We start from the raw sequence: 16,829 nt of genomic DNA on the forward strand, positions 1-16,829 counted from the left end.
GTGATGCAGCCGAAGTAAAGTCAGGAGACAGGGTAAGCGCGAAGCGAGCATCGACTTAGCAGACCATAACCGACAACAAAGCACAGATCATTAAGACGACCATTTCACGCATTCCACGCAAGTCGAGTCGAACGAATCTCTCCATCACCGCGTCTCCAGAGCGACAAAGCAAGCCCGTGACCATTCTTGTCACAGCTTCATCCAAAATTTCGCAGCCGAACCCTATGCCACCTCCTCCCTTGAGACCGCAACCCATCTATAAACATTTCCATCTAGGCATGTTCGAGGTCGGCCGGCCACTGGGCAAGGGCAAATTTGGACGGGTATATCTCGTACGAGAACGCTCTAGCGGCTACATTTGCGCATTGAAGACTTTGTACAAAGCCGAGTTCCAACAATTCCAATTGGAGAAGCAAGTCTAGCGCGAGATTGAGATCCAGACGAACCTGTGTCATCCCAATATCCTCAAGCTCTATGGCCACTTCCATGATGAGAAGCGAATATTTCTCATACTCGAATTTGCTGGGCAAGGCGAGCTTTACAAACAACTGCGCAAAGAGCGTCGTTTCCCCGAGTGGAAAGCTGCCCAATATGCTGCACAGATGGCGAGTGCTTTACATCATATGCATCGCAAGCACGTTATTCACCGCGATATCAAGCCCGAGAACATCCTGGTTGGCATTCATGGAGAACTCAAGCTCGCGGATTTTGGCTGGAGTGTACATGCGCCGAATTCCCGCAGGCTTACCAAATGTGGAATGCTGGATTACCTACCCCCCGAGATGTGTGATCGTCGGCGAAGTGATCAGCCATACGACGACAAGGTAGGTCTCTGGTCTTTTGGGGTCTTGTTATATGAGTTCTTGGTCGGAGAAGCATCATTTGAGGACACACCTGTCTTGACGGAGCGAAGGATTACCAAGGCTGATATGTTGATCCCTTCGTTCATTAGCCCTCAGGCTAAGGATCTGATTGAACGTGTAAGTCTTTTTTCTGTGAGCCTCAATGCTGATTTGGTACTGACCAGTCCCAGCTGCTTGTCCTCGATGCTAGGAAGAGACTTCCTCTGGAAGACGTACTAACACACCCATGGGTTATGAAGTATTGCTCGGAAGATTACAAAAGGCCTCATCGCGAACACAAGGACACATAGAAAGATTGCTTGCCAAGCGTCTAAGGCGTGTGACAAATTTCGTATGTCTTGATCTTTTGATATTAATTGGTAAGTATCGAGCGACGTAGCTATGAAGATGGTTTGAGCAGATCCATCAAGTCTACTGCCGTCACACTGCCTAAAAAAAATAAAAAATTGGCCCCCCTCCGTATAGAGACGTAGGAAGCGTCCTCGCTGGCCTTGATGACGCCTTCCAAGGCCAAGAGAGCTTCAAATATGTCCTTCAGATGATCGCGGCCTATGTAGACCTCTTCCGAAGGAAAAAAAGGGACTTCGCCGCACCAGCAGTCCGATCATACATGAATTTCACCGTCTCCTACTCCTGCTGGGCTCGACCGGCTCAAAGGCATCATCGTCATCGTCGATCTCATCATCACTAATTGTGAGAGCCTTCTGGGTAGAATTGACGCGCGAGCTAGGTCTCTGTGACTGCGAAAAGTTGAGAGTGGACTGCTTCGTGCGGGTGGGGACAGCCGCCTTGCTCGCGCGCGAGGCCGTCGTGCGAGTTGTTGTGGCCTTGGTGGCTCGTGATCCGCGCTTTGGGGGTGGCGCTGGAGGATCCTCCTCCTCATCGTCATCTTCAAAGGCGTCCACCGACATCGAGTCAGCATGTGCCTCCTCCGCCTCCTCGTCTTCATCGCTGTCCACGATGAAGCCCGCCTTCGTCTTTGGCCGGCTACGGGTAGCAGGTGCTTTCTTGGTAGCAGGCGCCTTCTTTGCGGCGCCTCCTCGACCACCTTTGGCAGTAGCACCCCTCTTGGCGGCAGGCTTTGGCGGCGGAGGCGGCTCGTCAAAGGGATCCTCATCCGAAGCACCACCCACAAACATGCCGTCGTCCATGTCGACATCCTCGTCACCAGTGCTGCGCCTGGGTGGCTGTCGCCCTTCCTGCGTGCTTGATGGCTGTTTCTTGATCATCTCCCATCTGTCAGGATTGTCTGGGTCATCCCAAGGCCCATCAACATCCGAGTCGTAGTCTTGTGGCCGGGGTTTGAGTCGCCTCTTCTGCGTCCACTTCCCACTTGACGAGTCTGCCCATCGCTTCTGTAGCGCCTCCTTGCACCGTTCGATGATGGCCTCCATATTCTTGTTCAGCTGCGTGTCGTCCACCTTGACAAGGTAGTTTAGAGACTTGGCGAGAGTCTCGTTGACGAAATCGTCCACAGCATCCTTGCTTCCCTTGTCGATGTACTCGAGGACGGCATCTTCAAAGTGGTTCTGCGGCAAGACCTTTAGGGAGCTGCTCTGGAGGAACTCCCGCACGAGCACGTCGATTCTGATAATGTCTTCGTTCTCTATGGCGTCCTGGATCGCTTTCGGCAGCGTCTGCTCTTCTCTTTCCCGTTCTAATCCCCTTTAGCCAGATCCACACCCTGTCATTGCGGGACGGCAGTGACTCACTCGGATTCGATTTCTTGCGGTAGAATGATACCACGTCGTTGACGTTTGCAACCTGCCCCACGAAGCGGTTGGAAAAGCGCTGTGGGTTCTCGACATCGAATGTGCCGCCCTCGTCGGCGCTATATTCCACCTTGAGGCGGATGAGTGGTAGCGGCCGATCCTCCTTCTTGATCCTGTCCGGGTCATCCTGCATGCTGAGCCAGCCCGCATCTGCCTCCTCAATGAGCTCGCGAACAACCTCAATCAACTTCTCCGTGACAGGTTTCCGGTTGTCCTTCTTGAACTGCAGCTTCTTGAAGGCCGGGTCGCTCTTCAAAATGATTTCCTTGTGGGCGAATGGACGAACGGTCTTGAGAGGCACTGCTTCGGACTGGAAGGAATCGCCAGTGACCTTGACGATGGCAACCTGCTTGGTCTCGGCCTCTCCAGGTATGAGAGACGTCGCGACAGAGGAGCCCGGCTGCATGACAAAGAACCCTGTCTCGGGGTTCTGCGTCGGCTCAATCTGGCAGTCATGCTCGTGGCCCCATACGACGAGGTTCATCCAATTTGGTAGCACAGGCTCCGGCAGGAAGTTTGTACTCGTGTGCGGGGTGTGATTTTGGTGAACAGTCAAGATGTTGAAGAACTCGCCAGCATCGTCGGGTGGTTTGTAGAAAGTCACCTTCTTGTCCCGGAAAGTGCGGAAAAGTCGCTCATCCCGTACGTTGCTGATTCCGTACAAGGCCAACTTGGTGTCCCCCTTCTGGAGCAGAACGGGTTTGACGTGGATATTGTCAGCCTCTGGAACACGACCAAAGTAGTTGACAAGGCCAGCAACCTGCAGCAGGTCCAGAGAGCAGTAGTGGCCATCACCACCAGGGTCATCATGATTTCCGTGGATGGAGAATACTGGCAAGGAGATGTTGATGTCTGGGTCCTCATAGTTGACGTGAGGGAAAGCTCCCTCGAAGACCTCATTGGCGTCGCTAAGGAACTCCAACTGGCAAGGTCTGTCGCCCAGGCAGTGCTTGCGTAGTGACCGCATGACCTGATACATGGACTTGCGAGACGGCTTGTTCTCATGAAAGAGATCACCGCCGAGGAGAACCATATCGACCTAGATGATAAGCAGTGAGACTCAGCAGCGAGCGGACGAAGTGCCACAGAGCAATGACGTACCTCTCTCTTCACGGCGATCTGGAGGATCTCGTCGAATGTCTTCCAGCTGTCATCTTTACGGATAGGGTCGCGCTCCTCATATCCTACGTGGTTATCTGTGGCGATGAGGATCTTGATGGTATTAATATCATTTTCTCGACGGCCTGAGGAAGTCAGATGGTCAGTACCCGAATGCCATGGCAAGACCAACAGACAACAGACCTGACGCCGACGCCGACGCCGCAGGCATCTTGAGAGAACTGCCGCCAGAGGAAGTCCACCTTGGGAAGGAGAATGGATCGATTTTTTTTTTAAAAAAAAAAATGCACAGATTACACTGGAATCTTTAAATCAGCCTCTGTTGAGACATGTGCTAGAGTTTAAGTGGCACGCGTGAAAAAAACAAGTGGGGCTCATCAGGCAGTCGCGTCAAGAAGCGTGAGGGGGACACTTGGGCCACTTCACGAAGTCACATGTAGCTTTTGAGTACCCCTAACCGCTGACTCAGCCCTGTGGCTTCTCTATCCCTGCTATCTGCTCATGTGGCTATAATAGCAACTGCACGTGGCTCAATCTGGTCCGTGCACTCTTCACTCCTCATTCACGCTAAGAGACAGCTGCACCGCCACACTTTGAGCCACACTTTGCCCATCATGCCCTTCAGTGGCAGGGGTTCCGGAGATGCTGAACAAAATAAACAAGAAGAATTGGACTCAGTGCAGCAGTTTTCGAGGCTCATCATTCCAAGCCGCGGGAGAGAAGCCCGCTGGCGTTCTTCAGCGCTCCAATACGAGACTGAATACACGCGGTCGCGTCTGGGCCTGCGCCATTCTTTGCCGCCAAACGCTGAATACTACGAGAGCCTCCCACGACGGGTCTTCCCGACCGAACCTGACGAGGAGGAGGCCAGATCGAATACCTCTGAGCTCGCCTTGGACCCTGGCTCAAATCTCTCTCGTGGTTAGCTCGTATTCAAACCATATTTACATTTGCTCTTGGCTGATCTTGGGTGATCAGGCTCTGTTGATCCTCAGCACAACTCGGATGCTTCTGCAAACGTCCCATTGCCCAGTGGCTCTCAATCAGGCTCTCATCTAGGCTCTCGACCAGGCTCTGAATCTGCTCGGATCCAGCCTACTTCGGAGAATTTCACGGTCGACTTGCCTTCCCAGGGTTCTCCTGCGCTCGACTTTGAATCGGAGACTGCTACGCTCATCGGGTCGGATTCTAGTGAATCTGGTGAGTAGCTGGTTGGTCTGGTAGCGTTATAAAAGCTACCATTTTGCTACGTGTACCCAACTCACTGATGTCAAACGATACAGAGTTTAGCAGAATGGATGACTTGCGGCTCCATACTGCTGAAGATGAGCGTGTTGAGAACTTCCCTGGCGCCGACGACGACGAGGACATGATGGGGAGCGATGAGGACGGGGTGGCATATGGCCAGAGCGACGAGGAGCTGCATGAGGAGGATGACCTGGCGCATGAGGATGAGCCTGTCGCCCCCTTCAACCCCATCTCCATGGGCCTGAAGGAGATTGGCGGCTTGGCTCACTTCCGTGTTAGCTCTTTCAAGCCTGGCAACGGCGTCGAGGAGCTCGTCAGCGACGACACGGATCGATACTGGCAGTACGTTCTTTTTCTTTTTTGCATTCGTTTATTCTTTGCTTGGATTCCTTCCTGCCTTTTCCTTTTCCCGCTCCTCCTTGCTCACTTGCTCACTGTCACGCACCTGTGCACGCGCACATACCTCATACACCTCATCAAAACCACAACCTCTTTCTCTCATCCTCAACTGACGCGGTCCCTCTCAGATCCGACGGAATCCAGCCGCATCGCTTGACCATGACCTTTGTCAAATGCGTCGAGATCCGCGCCCTGCGCTTCCATGTCGACTACCACCAGGACGAGTCCTACACGCCCACGCGCATCATGTGGTACGCGGGCACCTCCGAGCACAGCCTCATGCACTTTGCAACATCGAACTTGGTCAACCCAGAGGGCTGGACCGACGTGCCCCTCGCAGGCGCGGGCGGCGGCGAGGACGGAAACTCGCTGCTAGCATGGGTCGTGCAGATGCAGATCATTGAGAACCACCAGAACGGCAAGGACACCCACATCCGGGGCGTCAAGATCTACGGCTTCGATGACCAGCTGCGCGCGGCGGGTCCCACGGGCGTGCGAGACGAGAACGCCGCCCTGAGGAAGGAGTTTAAGATGAACGAGGATGCCACGCCGGAGGAGAATGAGGAGGCCTTCAAGGCCCACGTGCGCGGCATCGAGCTTGCCAGGGAGTTTCAAGGCGGTGATCCTTCGGGCACGGCCTCTTCGCTGGATTTCATGGAGGACCCCCAGCTCCGCTAGGAGCTTCATCCAGTTCTTCTGTGCTATTTATGAGCGTTTTCATGTGGTGGCGTTTTTTAAGGAATGGAAGGCTTGGTCGTGGATGATACCCATTGCATAGCTTAGCGTCATGGAGTTTAGCATTTCCGAGGCCGACGCCCTCGATCCTCAATCCAGTGTTTACATGATGTATACCCTCTCGCGCTTCTCTATGTCGCTCGTGTTCAAATACTCCTGGGGCCTGGCATGACCGGATCGTTAGCTGCGTAGCACGACAACATTGTTACGAAGGCAGGCCAAGGCATAGTCCGAGACCATGCGAAGAGACTTGGAAGAGCAGAGCAATGACCGCTTCTATCATTATACGTATTTAAATAATCAATTTAGATAGAGTATTCGTACATGATAGTATACGTATGCATATATATAGAATTTTTTTATTCAATTATTTTTCTGGGGGGTGGTGGCTTCGTTTTCTATACATGATCCTCAGCTACAACTCTCTCCGTTCCGGCGCCGAGATTCCGGTATAGTCACGGCCCCGCTCCTCCTGACCGCAGGACAGTCTTAAGCTCATGATGCAATTAAGGGCCCCTCATATCCCTCTCCTCCTCTTCGACTTCCCTCCCCAACACACTCTCCCTCCTTGCGCCACTGCCCTCCTTGAAAGCTATGCCTCCAGCTACCCACGCAGAGGCTGAGCCACTACCGCTACCCAACATGTCCCTAACCCACCTACGAACCGCCCTGCGGACCTTTCAATCCTCAGGCAAGGCCTTCGAGCTCATCAACACAAACAGCTCGGCCGCGGCGGCCCGACGATGCAGGACGCTGGTCGTCCTCGACTCCAGCTTCAACCCACCGACGATCGCACACATGCGCATGGCCACCACGGCGCTACAGGATCTACAGACACAACGGGACATTGCAACGACGCTGAAGGGTGGGGAGGCGCCACAGGAGGGGGAGGACGGCATACGACTCCTGTTGCTGCTGGCCGTCAACAATGCGGACAAGGCGCCCAAGCCGGCGTCATTTGAGCAGCGGCTTTTGATGATGCAGGCCTTTGCCGGGGACATACAGCGCGCGTGGCGGGTGGCACGACAAGCACAGCAGCGACACGAACCCGAGCAACAATCAGCAGTAATAAAAGGAAGAGAAAGACAGAGCGACATTCCCGTCGACATCGGCCTGACTACACGTCCTTACTTTCACGACAAATCCTCCGCCATCGCCGCCGCGCCTGAATACGAATTCTGGCTCTCTCACCCTTCTTCTTCTTCTTCTTCTTCTTCTTCCTCCTCCTCTGCTCTAGACACACCGGCCACCGAGCAGATATTCCTCGCAGGCTTCGACACTCTGATCCGCATCTTCAACCCCAAGTATTACACGCCGCCCGCCCCCGAACAGGGCGTCACGCCTGCCGATAAGACACCGATGCAGGCGTGCCTCGATCCGTTCTTGACGCGCGCGAGGCTGCGCATCACGATGCGAACGGACGCTGACTGGGGCGACAAGGAGGAACAGGCGGGGTACGTGGAGCGGCTGCTGCACGGGGATGAGCTGGACAAGGTCGGCGGAAGGAAGGAGTGGGCGCGGCGGGTTGAGATGGTCGAGGGGACGGACGGAGGGGAAGACGGGTTGGTGCTGAGCAGCACAGAAGCAAGAGCGGCTGTCGAGGAAAAGGATTGGAAACGGCTGAGGAGGCTGGTGCCTGAGGGCGTTGCGGGGCTGATCGAAGGTGGAGAGGTGTCGTGGTGAGAGGAGGGCGCAGGTCCTGAATCTCTTCTCTGAGTGAGACAGAGTGAGGTGTCTCGATGTGTTAGGTGCCCTGTTGTAGACGCAGACAGGCCAGTGCTGCTACTGTAGCTTAAACGATCACGCGGCTTGAAGGCACATGCCACGACGACTTGTGGTCTTGCGATCGCGATACGGTTGGCTGCTGAATTGCTCATGGAGGATCCCCACATTACGAGGCCAAACATCAGTTGCAGGGCTTCCAGATACAACTGACAGGTTTTGATTGTTATCGAAAGTCGTACGCACGCGCGACACGGTAGACTAGTAGGCATTCGCGGCCCAAGCAAACACCGACAGGGCTCGGTGAGAGGGTAGCCAAGGTGGCAGGGATCATCATCATGCAAAATTTTCTTCGTCGCAACTTGAGACCAGCCCAAGTAAGCAATGAAAAAAAAAAAGAGAAAGAATTACGCCTGTCAGAATTCCATCGACACCCACCCCGCCCAAGCGCCCGAAGGCAAGACCTCGAGAAAATCGGGGTAGAGATCATCACCACTCCCTATACAGCCAAATCCACAGAGGGAAAAGACCGCCACCTTTGCAGGCAGATCAGGAGTCAAAATGGTGTTTCACCCTAGGGTGTCGAGGATTTGTGGTCATCGTCCAGGGTAGGTTCTGTAGCTATGTTGGGAAACATAGAAGATGGGACGATACCTATAGAAATGATTCTCTAGAGTATGTCGACATGAGGAAAAAAAAGAAGAGAAAGAAATTGGAAATGGGGGAGCTGGGACGTGGTATTATATACCTGGGGGTTGAGATGCACGGACCATGGCGCACACTCTTGGCCGCCTTCTACATATGGCTTAGCTTGTCTGACCCGTGAGAATACTGCCACCTTTTTCCCATCTTTTTTTCTTAAGCTCCACTATTGTGAAATTTTCATAGCAGGGTAGGAACAGTTTGGCTGCCAGCAAAAGAGTGACTCAAGATGCTGCATTCTAGTTGTCATAGATTTCACCCATTGGCTTGTTGGACTGCTTCTGCCCACCCAGGCTCCAGAGCAGTGGATTCTTCCAAAATTTCAGATCCTAGTCCATCTCTGAGTGGTGCTTGAAGAGAGGCTTACGCTACCGTCTTACATGCGCGCAATCTATACCGTGGCTCCGGAGAGTACACGCCTAGCTGTTTCCAAAACAGTAAAATGCTTGACGAGGAGCATGGACACGCTTCTACAGGAACTCTGAAGGTCCTTGAAATCGCACTCCTGCGCGTGCCGTGTGCCGTAGAGGAAGCAACTATTGTATACCACTTATATTGCTGAGACCAAACCAGCCATTGTCCGTCCACCCACCGCCCATGGCGTTTTCGCCCATTTCCCAGCTTGTAATCTGGCTGCTCTCGCCCTGCCTTGATATGTAAATCGAAAGCCACTGATATGTATCACTTGCTACCAGTCTTGTTCCTCTCACCTGTCAGGATCCAAGTTCTATCCTCATCGTGCTGATGTCCTCCGGTCGGTGTCTGCGCGAAGTTTTCTCGGCGCATAGGAAACAGGAGACAAAAACATTAAACCCCCGATACCTATCCTGTCTGTACACTACGACTCTATGATCATGCCACTCATTCTATAAACTTTCATCCTGTGACCAAGATATCAACTCTCAACCCACCTAGACTTTCATGATAACTGGTCCTGTGAAGGTTCTAGGTACGCATAGCAAGAGGCTGAGTGCTGTGGGCAGGTGGGTGGCAATAGACAGTGAGATTATATATACAAATAAAAGCTGGCTTTTCAACAATAACCGTTCGGTTAGTAATACTTCAGACAGAAACGAAAAGCACTAAGCAGAGGTATTTCAAACGGATACGGAACGGTCTGTAGCAAACGTTTGCAATTCCTCACAAATAAGCTCTATATAGATTGACAAATGTGGAGGCAAGCATCAAGCGAGTTTCGCAGCAAGGGGTTCGGTGGTGTAGTTGGTTATCACAATGGTTTAACATCGAGTAATGCCTGATTCAGTCAAGCAATTCAATGGTACACCATAGGTCCTCGGTTCAAGTCCGGGCCGAATCATTTTTGTCTCTTTTTTGTCAGGGCCGCGTCATGGGAATGATCATCCCTAAGAGGTGGCCTGACATGGGAAATGAACTTTTTTTTTTGTGTGCTCTGACTCTTCTTCCCCCCTGAGCTTGCCATGTGTACTACGTGTCTCAAATTAGGTCCGGTCCTGGAGTCTGGAATCAAATCGGCGCACCACGACCCGGACCGCAGTGGCTAGCTGCGCAGGCGGTGGACTGCTATGGTACTGTGCGTATATTCTGTGAAAATGAGACGGCCAAGTCAATAATTGCATTAGAAGCATTGTACCTCCAGACCACCCAAACGCTCAACTTGCATCCTGAAAAGGCAAAAAGCATGCTCTTCAGGGCAGATTCCTGTTGAAGAAGCACCCTGCAAGCAACAAGAATATCTACAAACTTGTCAACGTTTGGCAATTGTCTTCCCTGATGGATCTTCTCCATGAGTTGGTTTCCTGGTCGGGTCTCGACTCCACCAGCCAGACCAATAGTCTTACACGAATCAGAGGACTGGCTTATCTACATGTACCTCTGTCATCACCAAAAGATGCGGCAACCCCTAGTGAGAAACATCGAGACATGTGAATATGATGATAAGCACCCAAAAGATGTAACTATCAGCCTGTACTTGCACTGCTTAAGTCAACAGATCAGTACTTTATCCTAACGAGCAAGGGCCCCCAGACAGCTCGTCCCATTTCTCCTCTCCTTCCTCCCCAAGAAATATATACTGCCCTAAAGTTCTGTGGAAAAGGTCTCCGAGAAAATTGCTGGATAGTCCTGTTGCTTCACCAAACTTTCCCTTGTCTTTGAAATGTTCCAGCACAGCAGAAGGATTCTACTGCAATCATTACAAATATTGCATGCAAACTATGTAGCCCTACCATGCAGACAGTAAGTCTTTAGTATAAGCAGGTGCTGACGCTTGAAGAAATTCAGGAGCAACATAATTGCCGTAATTGTAACATGTTCACAATGTTGAACCTTCTGTAAACAACGAACTTATTTCAAGTCTTGTTCTCTTTCTACTAACATATGATCTGCCCTGGCCAAACTGATTGGCAGTGAATGGTCGTGGGGTTCATGGGTACTTGTGTACCTAAAGGTACGTACCCAGGTCACCTGTGAAGCGTCAACCCCACCTGAAGCTTATAGGCAGCAGCACTACTTTCCACCTGAATACACTCCAGCACATATTGTTTCTTGTCCTCCTGGCCTCCATTTATCTTCGTCCTTGCGCGTTGAATCACAGTCATCACTGCCATCGTTACAAGTTCCTCCTTAATCCTCTCTTTCTTTATCTCGTTCTGTTCAACCACGATCAGTCCATCACCAAAATCACCATCATGTCGTCTAACAACGGACAGAAGCTGATAGTCTTCGGCCTGACCTTCGCCCAACATGACAGCCGAAAGATGCAACAGGTCCTTCGCCACTACAATCGACTTCCTGGAAGCCCAGGAAGCAGGGCATTACTATTTGTCGAGCTTCAAAAGCTGGCCAAGGAGCTTGTCGCCAACGAAGCCTCCCAGAAGTCCCAGCAGCAGGCACAGCAGCTCACAGACTGGATGAGGAACGGAGGGAGCTTCCCGCTTGGCGAAGTACCAGCGCCTGTGAACGCTGCTGCGTTCCACCACGGAGCCCACCTCCAAGGTTATAGGCCGACTGATCATTCACAGCCGGAATGGAATGGTAATCTTGGACCAGGTCACTTTCTTGATAACGCAGTTGCTGAGGATGATGGCCCTGAGGATGATGACCACGAAGATGGCAGCCCACAGGAAAATGATACAAGCATGGATGGTGCAGAGTACGAAGATGGCCACAGTGAAATGAACGACTGGGCCGATGATGCGCAACAAGACTCTTCGGCATGGACTTTCCGTGGACAGGGGCGCACGCTTAACGATGCCGAATGGACAACCAACGAAACCGAGATCACGGAGCAGCCCGACCCAGCAGGTCTTGAAAGCTCCACTCGCGATGGCCTGCAGTCAAATATTCCACGACTGCGGAACGATCAAGCATGGCGGGGTGGCAACATTGCTGGTCTCGGCAATAGGACGATAGGGATACGCCACGCACAGCAACTCGCCGTTCCTGGATTACCAGGTACGCATCAAATAAATCAAGGAAGAGGAATATATCAATGGGGGCCTGGAAGGAGGCCCGAATTGGACGATGATGGGGAACAGGATTTTAACCATGCAGCCCGTTCATCCCGCCTCGGGCGAGGTCGAACTCTGATTGATCCTCAACCGATACAAGAGGAGGATCACACTGCCGGCGGTCTTGATGACACCTTTGCAGCCAGTAGCAATGGCAGTAACGAAGTCATCTCCGGTCTCGACCCTGCTGATCTGCCCGAGTTGGTGGCCAGGACCGACACTGATGCGCATGAGGAAGATGGTGCAGAAGAGATCGAATGCCCCATCTGCTTGGGCGAGTTCCCACCATCCAAATTTCCCAACCGCGACACCATCACCGAGCTGTGCGACCATCCCGACAAGGCCTGCCTTCAATGTCTCGATGCCTCCATTACAGCCGTCATCGAGCGTGGCGCCTTGCACCTGCTGGTCTGCCCCATCTGTCCGCAGAAATTGACCCACAATGACATTAAGGCGTACGCCAACAAGGAACTCTATGAGCGTTATCAATACCTAAAGCAGCAGTCCGAGATACCAGGACACTGGATATCGTGCACAAGTACAAGCTGCGGCGGCAGCCAGGAGCACGACTTTAAGGCCCCTGAGGGTCCAAAGATGACCTGCAACCACTGTGCATTCATCACTTGTGCGAAGCACCGACGTCCCTGGCATCAGGGCCAGACCTGTGACGAGTTCGATCAAGATCCTGAACAGATCGAGCGGCTGGAGGAAGAGGAGGCCACAGCGAAACTTCTCGCACAGGAGTCCACCAGCATTTGCCCCAAATGTGGACAGGGTGTTACGAAGACGGCGGGTTGTGACCACATGATGTGTCAATGTGGTACTGAGTGGTGCTATGTTGTAAGTCTTTTCCTTCCTCTGGGGGCTTCTGCTGTTAACCCCCCCCCCCCTTTTTTTTTTTTTTTTTTTGATATTCCCCATAATCTTCTTCCGTGGATTCCATCATTGACTAATCTGTTGTTCATTGTTCAGTGCTCCTGTTCTTGGGAGAACGTCCTCCGGTTCGGTGATGTCGGTCACGCCACGTTCTGCATCTACCACCCCAACAAAGTCAACCTCACAAAGGCCCAAAAAGAAAAGGCCCGTGCTCGCATCATGGGCCTCGTCCATGGCGGCGAGGTCAGCGCCGAGCTCTCCAGGGCCAGGGATGAGTTTCGCAAACGGCGACGTGAGGAGATGAGGCCCAAGCTTGCGGAGGCTGCTGAGACGAGGCGCAAGAAAGCGATGGAAGAGCAGGGTGGCGGCGGCACGCGCAAATCGAATATGCCTGCTGCCAAGAAGAGGAAGGTGAAGTTGGTTGCCCCGTGGGAGGAGGGCGGTTGGACGAAGAAGACCCTGTAAGGGAGGTGGGCTGGGCATGAATTTCTCAGTTGACTCAATGGTCTTGCACCACCGCCATCTGGGTGGAAAGTGCTGGCAGGTCATGCTATGCTTTCATAAAGGGAACAAGTGTGGGAAGTGGCGTTTACTACGGACATGTGCTTGATTCGGAATGGAGTTTGGCATTGTGAATTGGCGATTGGGCTCAGTTCAGAGCAGAGAATGCAGCTTACTTCCTTCCATGCTTTCAGAACCTCAGGAGGCTGGTTAGGGGACAATGTGGCTTCTCAAGACCAAAGTCGGGTACGGACAGCTACGAGGAAACCAAATTTCGCTGAGAATAGCTTGGTAGTGCCCTAACGAAACGAACCTCAGAATGTTTCTCTCTTTTTCTTCCCTTGTGTGGTTTGCATGTGAGCCTGGATGTTTTTAGCGAACACTCGAGGCATAAGCAGGGATGACTACTGCCCAGGCGAATTGCTCTTTCTGGGGAGAAATCAACACTTATATTCTACTAACATCTCGACACGTATCAATAAGATAATTCATCACTTGAACAATGTATTATGCTCTACCTTAGGAATCGCTGCTCTCCGTTGGTGAAGGCGAATGACATTAACTGGACAGATAGAATGAATCAAAAATGGGTTGGGCAGCGGGGCCGAGCTGGGGAGCGAAGAGATACTAAAGACCGTATGCATGCTGAGGAGTGCATAGAAGAGGGATGGCCAGAGGCAAAAGACGATACTTTACTCAGGAGGCATCAACAGCAGGTGCTTTGGACAGAGCTGGTTGCGCCAGAAGTAAAGGCCTGGCAGAAGAGACAGCTCTGGCCCGATGAACCAACGGGCACGAGAGCAAAAAGACCGTTTCACAAGGGGCAATGCATGAGTGTAAAGTTGAAAGGACCCAACCAGACGAGGGAGAAGTACAGATCTGATCATCGTTGTCGTTAATTATTGCCTCTAGAAAAAAAGTTTTTTTACAATCTATCGTAGAAGCCACGATGGGGGCCTTTTGATTGTGAATCCCATCCCGCTGTATCGCCACCGAACCCGTTACTGGTAGCCCTGACCACACACGCGCACGAGCAACGCCCAGTCCAAGTGATCACACACGCGATTACTTGAACAGGCGCTGTAAGCTGACCTCCTTGCTGCCATCGTGCTTGTTCAGAATCTTGGCTGTTGCCAACTCAAAGTCCTCTTGCGTGACGTGCACTCGTCTCTCTCGCAGGGCGTACATGCCAGCCTCAGTACACACACCCTTCAGCTCTGCTCCAGAGCACCCGTTCATCTTCTCTGCGATCTTGGTCAGGTTCAACCCTCTTGTCAGGTTCATCTTCCTGCTGTGAATCCTCAGGATATCGGCACGGGCCTCGACGCTTGGTGGTGGGAACTCGATCTTCCGGTCGATACGGCCAGGACGCAACAGCGCAGGGTCCAGGATATCGAGACGATTTGTGGCCATGATGACCTTGATGTTCTTGGTAGGCTCGAAACCGTCCAGCTGGTTCAGTAGCTCCAGCATGGTCCGCTGCACCTCCGAGTCGCCCCCTGAGGAGCCCTCGACACGGGACGAGCCGATGGAGTCGATCTCATCCATAAATATGATGGAAGGTGCATGCTCACGCGCCATGACGAACAGCTCTCGCACCATCCGGGAACCCTCGCCGATGTACTTCTGAACGAGCTCGGAACCCGATACCCGGATGAACTTGCAGTCTGTGTGGTGGGCGACGGCTCTTGCGAGGAGGGTCTTGCCGGTTCCTGGTGGGCCGTAGAGGAGAACACCCTTGGGCTGTGCAATTCCAAGCGACTCGAACAGCTCGGGGTGCTTGAGGCCGAGCTCGATGACCTCCTTGATTTCCTTGATCTGCTGGTCCAGACCACCAATCATGTCGTATGTGGAGTCGGGGACCTTCTCCACCATCATGAGGGAGACGAGAGGGTCAACGGAAGAGGGCAGGATCTTCTCGAGCCTGTAGGAATCGGACAGGAGGGTGACGCGCTTGCCGACGGTGAGCTTCGTGATGTCGACGGAATCCGAGACGTCGACAACTGTGACTTGCTGTCAGTGTGCCCAACCCCTACATAATCTGTCCACCTGTGTAAGAAGGGAGAAGAAAGCACTTACCATATTTCCCCTCTGGATGGACCTTAACCAGGACCTTCATGGTGCTCATGACCTTCACGACCTCGCCAACGTAGGAACCTGGCTGCTGCAGCAGGCCCAGCTCTTCTCGAAGCAGCCGCACCCTCGAGTTGTAATCATTCCTCTGGGCTTCAAGACGGCGCAGAACAGCCTGGCCCTTGAGGATCTCCAGCTTCATAGCCTCGATCTTATTGTGGTAGTAATTGTCGAGCGCCATGGTGATGGAGGCGGCTCTAGGCGCTGGAGCTGACGTCGGGGTTCGAGGTTGGAGCAAGGGTTGTTGGGTTTCGTCGCGAGCGGATGATGATGGCAGGAGGGAAGAAGAGTTGTCTGATGGATTAGAGTGTGTTGACGCCTTCCCCTGGTCTTGCTGTGAAAGAGACTGGCGTCGTTGCTGTCTGGAGTTTTGGTGGTGAGGTTGACGAGGTGTCGTCAAGATGCGGCGCAAACAGAGGACCAAGAGCTGCCAAAGCCGTTGCCGCAGGCAGTCTCGGCCAACGCGTCCATCACTGCCTGTGGTCTGAGCTTCAGCTTCAGCTTCAGCTGCTGGCCCTGCCGCCAACCCCGAATCCATGTCTGCTGAGGTAAGCAGTTCAGGATCCTTGTCCGGGTGTACTGTTGTATCCACATCGCCTGCCTTATCTTGCCTTCGAGCTCCTGGAAACTAGATGCATTTAGTCTTTTGTTTTTTATTTAACTTTTCCATTCTTCTATAGATCTGTTACTTTCGACACATTCTTTACTCGACATTCTTCCTTCTTACATGAACCAGTTGGGCTCGTCACATGGACTCAAATGCCTGCTCGAGGGCAGGTGAGAGCGTAGCCTCCGATCTTCCCGAAGGTCATCCATCGTCCATTCTGGCGATAAGTAGCACACCATCTTCCGCAAAGATCTGTCACGAGCCCTCAAAATTGTCTTTGTGAGGGGGACTGCTGTACATCTTTCCCGAGCGCGCGCGACTCTTTGAAGATCTTTAGACCCACTTAGCTTGAATCTCTTAATAATTTCACTGGCCAGATCACTGTAGTTATAGGCTGTGAGTACTTGTGTAATTAGCAAGTCTGAGTCCGATCCGTTGGCATGACCTCGTCCAGTGGACGACGAAGACAACAAAACACAGGCAAGACGAGAGAGAGGGTAAAAGAAGAAGAGAAGAGGAAGCTGCCATCTCGCCAAAACATCAGCCTCGAAGCAAACACATTTTCAACCCGAGTGCCACGGAACCTATAAGCTTAAAGTCCCAGTGCTGCGTACAAGGCCAATTTGCACGACCATGCCAGCAGGATCGGCGGGTTCGGATA

General features: G+C 52.6%; 9 protein-coding genes and 1 non-coding gene across 10 annotated transcripts; 7 read left to right on the forward strand and 3 right to left on the reverse strand.

Annotated features, from left to right (window-relative positions):
• Window positions 1-278: 278 nt before the first annotated feature.
• Window positions 279-1,153, forward strand: M406DRAFT_339665 (kinase-like protein; the record flags this gene model as incomplete). The annotated part of the gene is made up of 3 exons (XM_040921470.1): window positions 279-416; window positions 471-980; window positions 1,034-1,153. 3 exons carry the CDS (start codon window positions 279-281, stop codon window positions 1,151-1,153), a joined length of 768 nt encoding a protein of 255 aa, XP_040777422.1.
• Window positions 1,154-2,122: 969 nt separating this feature from the next.
• M406DRAFT_37693 (uncharacterized protein) lies at window positions 2,123-3,859 on the reverse strand (the record flags this gene model as incomplete). The annotated part of the gene is made up of 3 exons (XM_040924036.1): window positions 2,123-2,467; window positions 2,547-3,674; window positions 3,737-3,859. Coding segments are annotated over 3 exons (1,596 nt in total), but the record flags the coding sequence as incomplete, so codon positions are not given.
• Window positions 3,860-5,204: 1,345 nt separating this feature from the next.
• On the forward strand, window positions 5,205-5,857 carry M406DRAFT_32137 (uncharacterized protein; the record flags this gene model as incomplete). Its single annotated transcript, XM_040919496.1, has 2 exons — window positions 5,205-5,344; window positions 5,530-5,857. Coding segments are annotated over 2 exons (468 nt in total), but the record flags the coding sequence as incomplete, so codon positions are not given.
• Window positions 5,858-6,778: 921 nt separating this feature from the next.
• M406DRAFT_290923 (uncharacterized protein) lies at window positions 6,779-7,966 on the forward strand (the record flags this gene model as incomplete). The annotated part of the gene is made up of 1 exon (XM_040918929.1): window positions 6,779-7,966. One exon carries the CDS (start codon window positions 6,779-6,781, stop codon window positions 7,817-7,819), a length of 1,041 nt encoding a protein of 346 aa, XP_040777425.1. The 3' UTR covers window positions 7,820-7,966.
• Window positions 7,967-9,766: 1,800 nt separating this feature from the next.
• On the forward strand, window positions 9,767-9,878 carry M406DRAFT_t55. The gene has a single exon. It is a non-coding gene; the product is annotated as a tRNA-Val (tRNA).
• A 1,252-nt stretch (window positions 9,879-11,130) lies between these two features.
• M406DRAFT_346347 (uncharacterized protein) lies at window positions 11,131-11,789 on the forward strand (the record flags this gene model as incomplete). Its single annotated transcript, XM_040922181.1, has 2 exons — window positions 11,131-11,693; window positions 11,747-11,789. The coding sequence occupies exons 1-2, from the start codon at window positions 11,230-11,232 to the stop codon at window positions 11,787-11,789; spliced, it is 507 nt and encodes a 168-aa protein (XP_040777426.1). The 5' UTR covers window positions 11,131-11,229.
• A 511-nt stretch (window positions 11,790-12,300) lies between these two features.
• Window positions 12,301-12,846, forward strand: M406DRAFT_243354 (uncharacterized protein; the record flags this gene model as incomplete). The annotated part of the gene is made up of 1 exon (XM_040916210.1): window positions 12,301-12,846. A coding segment is annotated over one exon (546 nt), but the record flags the coding sequence as incomplete, so codon positions are not given.
• On the forward strand, window positions 12,833-13,750 carry M406DRAFT_356347 (uncharacterized protein). The gene is made up of 2 exons (XM_040923419.1): window positions 12,833-12,891; window positions 13,024-13,750. The coding sequence occupies exons 1-2, from the start codon at window positions 12,856-12,858 to the stop codon at window positions 13,390-13,392; spliced, it is 405 nt and encodes a 134-aa protein (XP_040777428.1). The 5' UTR covers window positions 12,833-12,855; the 3' UTR covers window positions 13,393-13,750.
• Window positions 13,751-14,289: 539 nt separating this feature from the next.
• On the reverse strand, window positions 14,290-15,295 carry M406DRAFT_356348 (AAA-domain-containing protein). The gene is given in 2 exon segments (XM_040923420.1): window positions 14,290-14,437; window positions 14,450-15,295. 1 exon segment carries the CDS (start codon window positions 15,268-15,270, stop codon window positions 14,494-14,496), a length of 777 nt encoding a protein of 258 aa, XP_040777429.1. The 5' UTR covers window positions 15,271-15,295; the 3' UTR covers window positions 14,290-14,437; window positions 14,450-14,493.
• A 48-nt stretch (window positions 15,296-15,343) lies between these two features.
• Window positions 15,344-15,922, reverse strand: M406DRAFT_356349 (uncharacterized protein; the record flags this gene model as incomplete). The annotated part of the gene is made up of 3 exons (XM_040923421.1): window positions 15,508-15,922; window positions 15,401-15,431; window positions 15,344-15,361 (listed from the first exon to the last, which is right to left on the reverse strand). Coding segments are annotated over exons 1-3 (282 nt in total), but the record flags the coding sequence as incomplete, so codon positions are not given.
• Window positions 15,923-16,829: the final 907 nt, after the last annotated feature.

Source organism: Cryphonectria parasitica, assembly GCF_011745365.1.
Source record: "Cryphonectria parasitica EP155 unplaced genomic scaffold M406scaffold_4, whole genome shotgun sequence".
Taxonomy (NCBI): domain Eukaryota; kingdom Fungi; phylum Ascomycota; class Sordariomycetes; order Diaporthales; family Cryphonectriaceae; genus Cryphonectria; species Cryphonectria parasitica.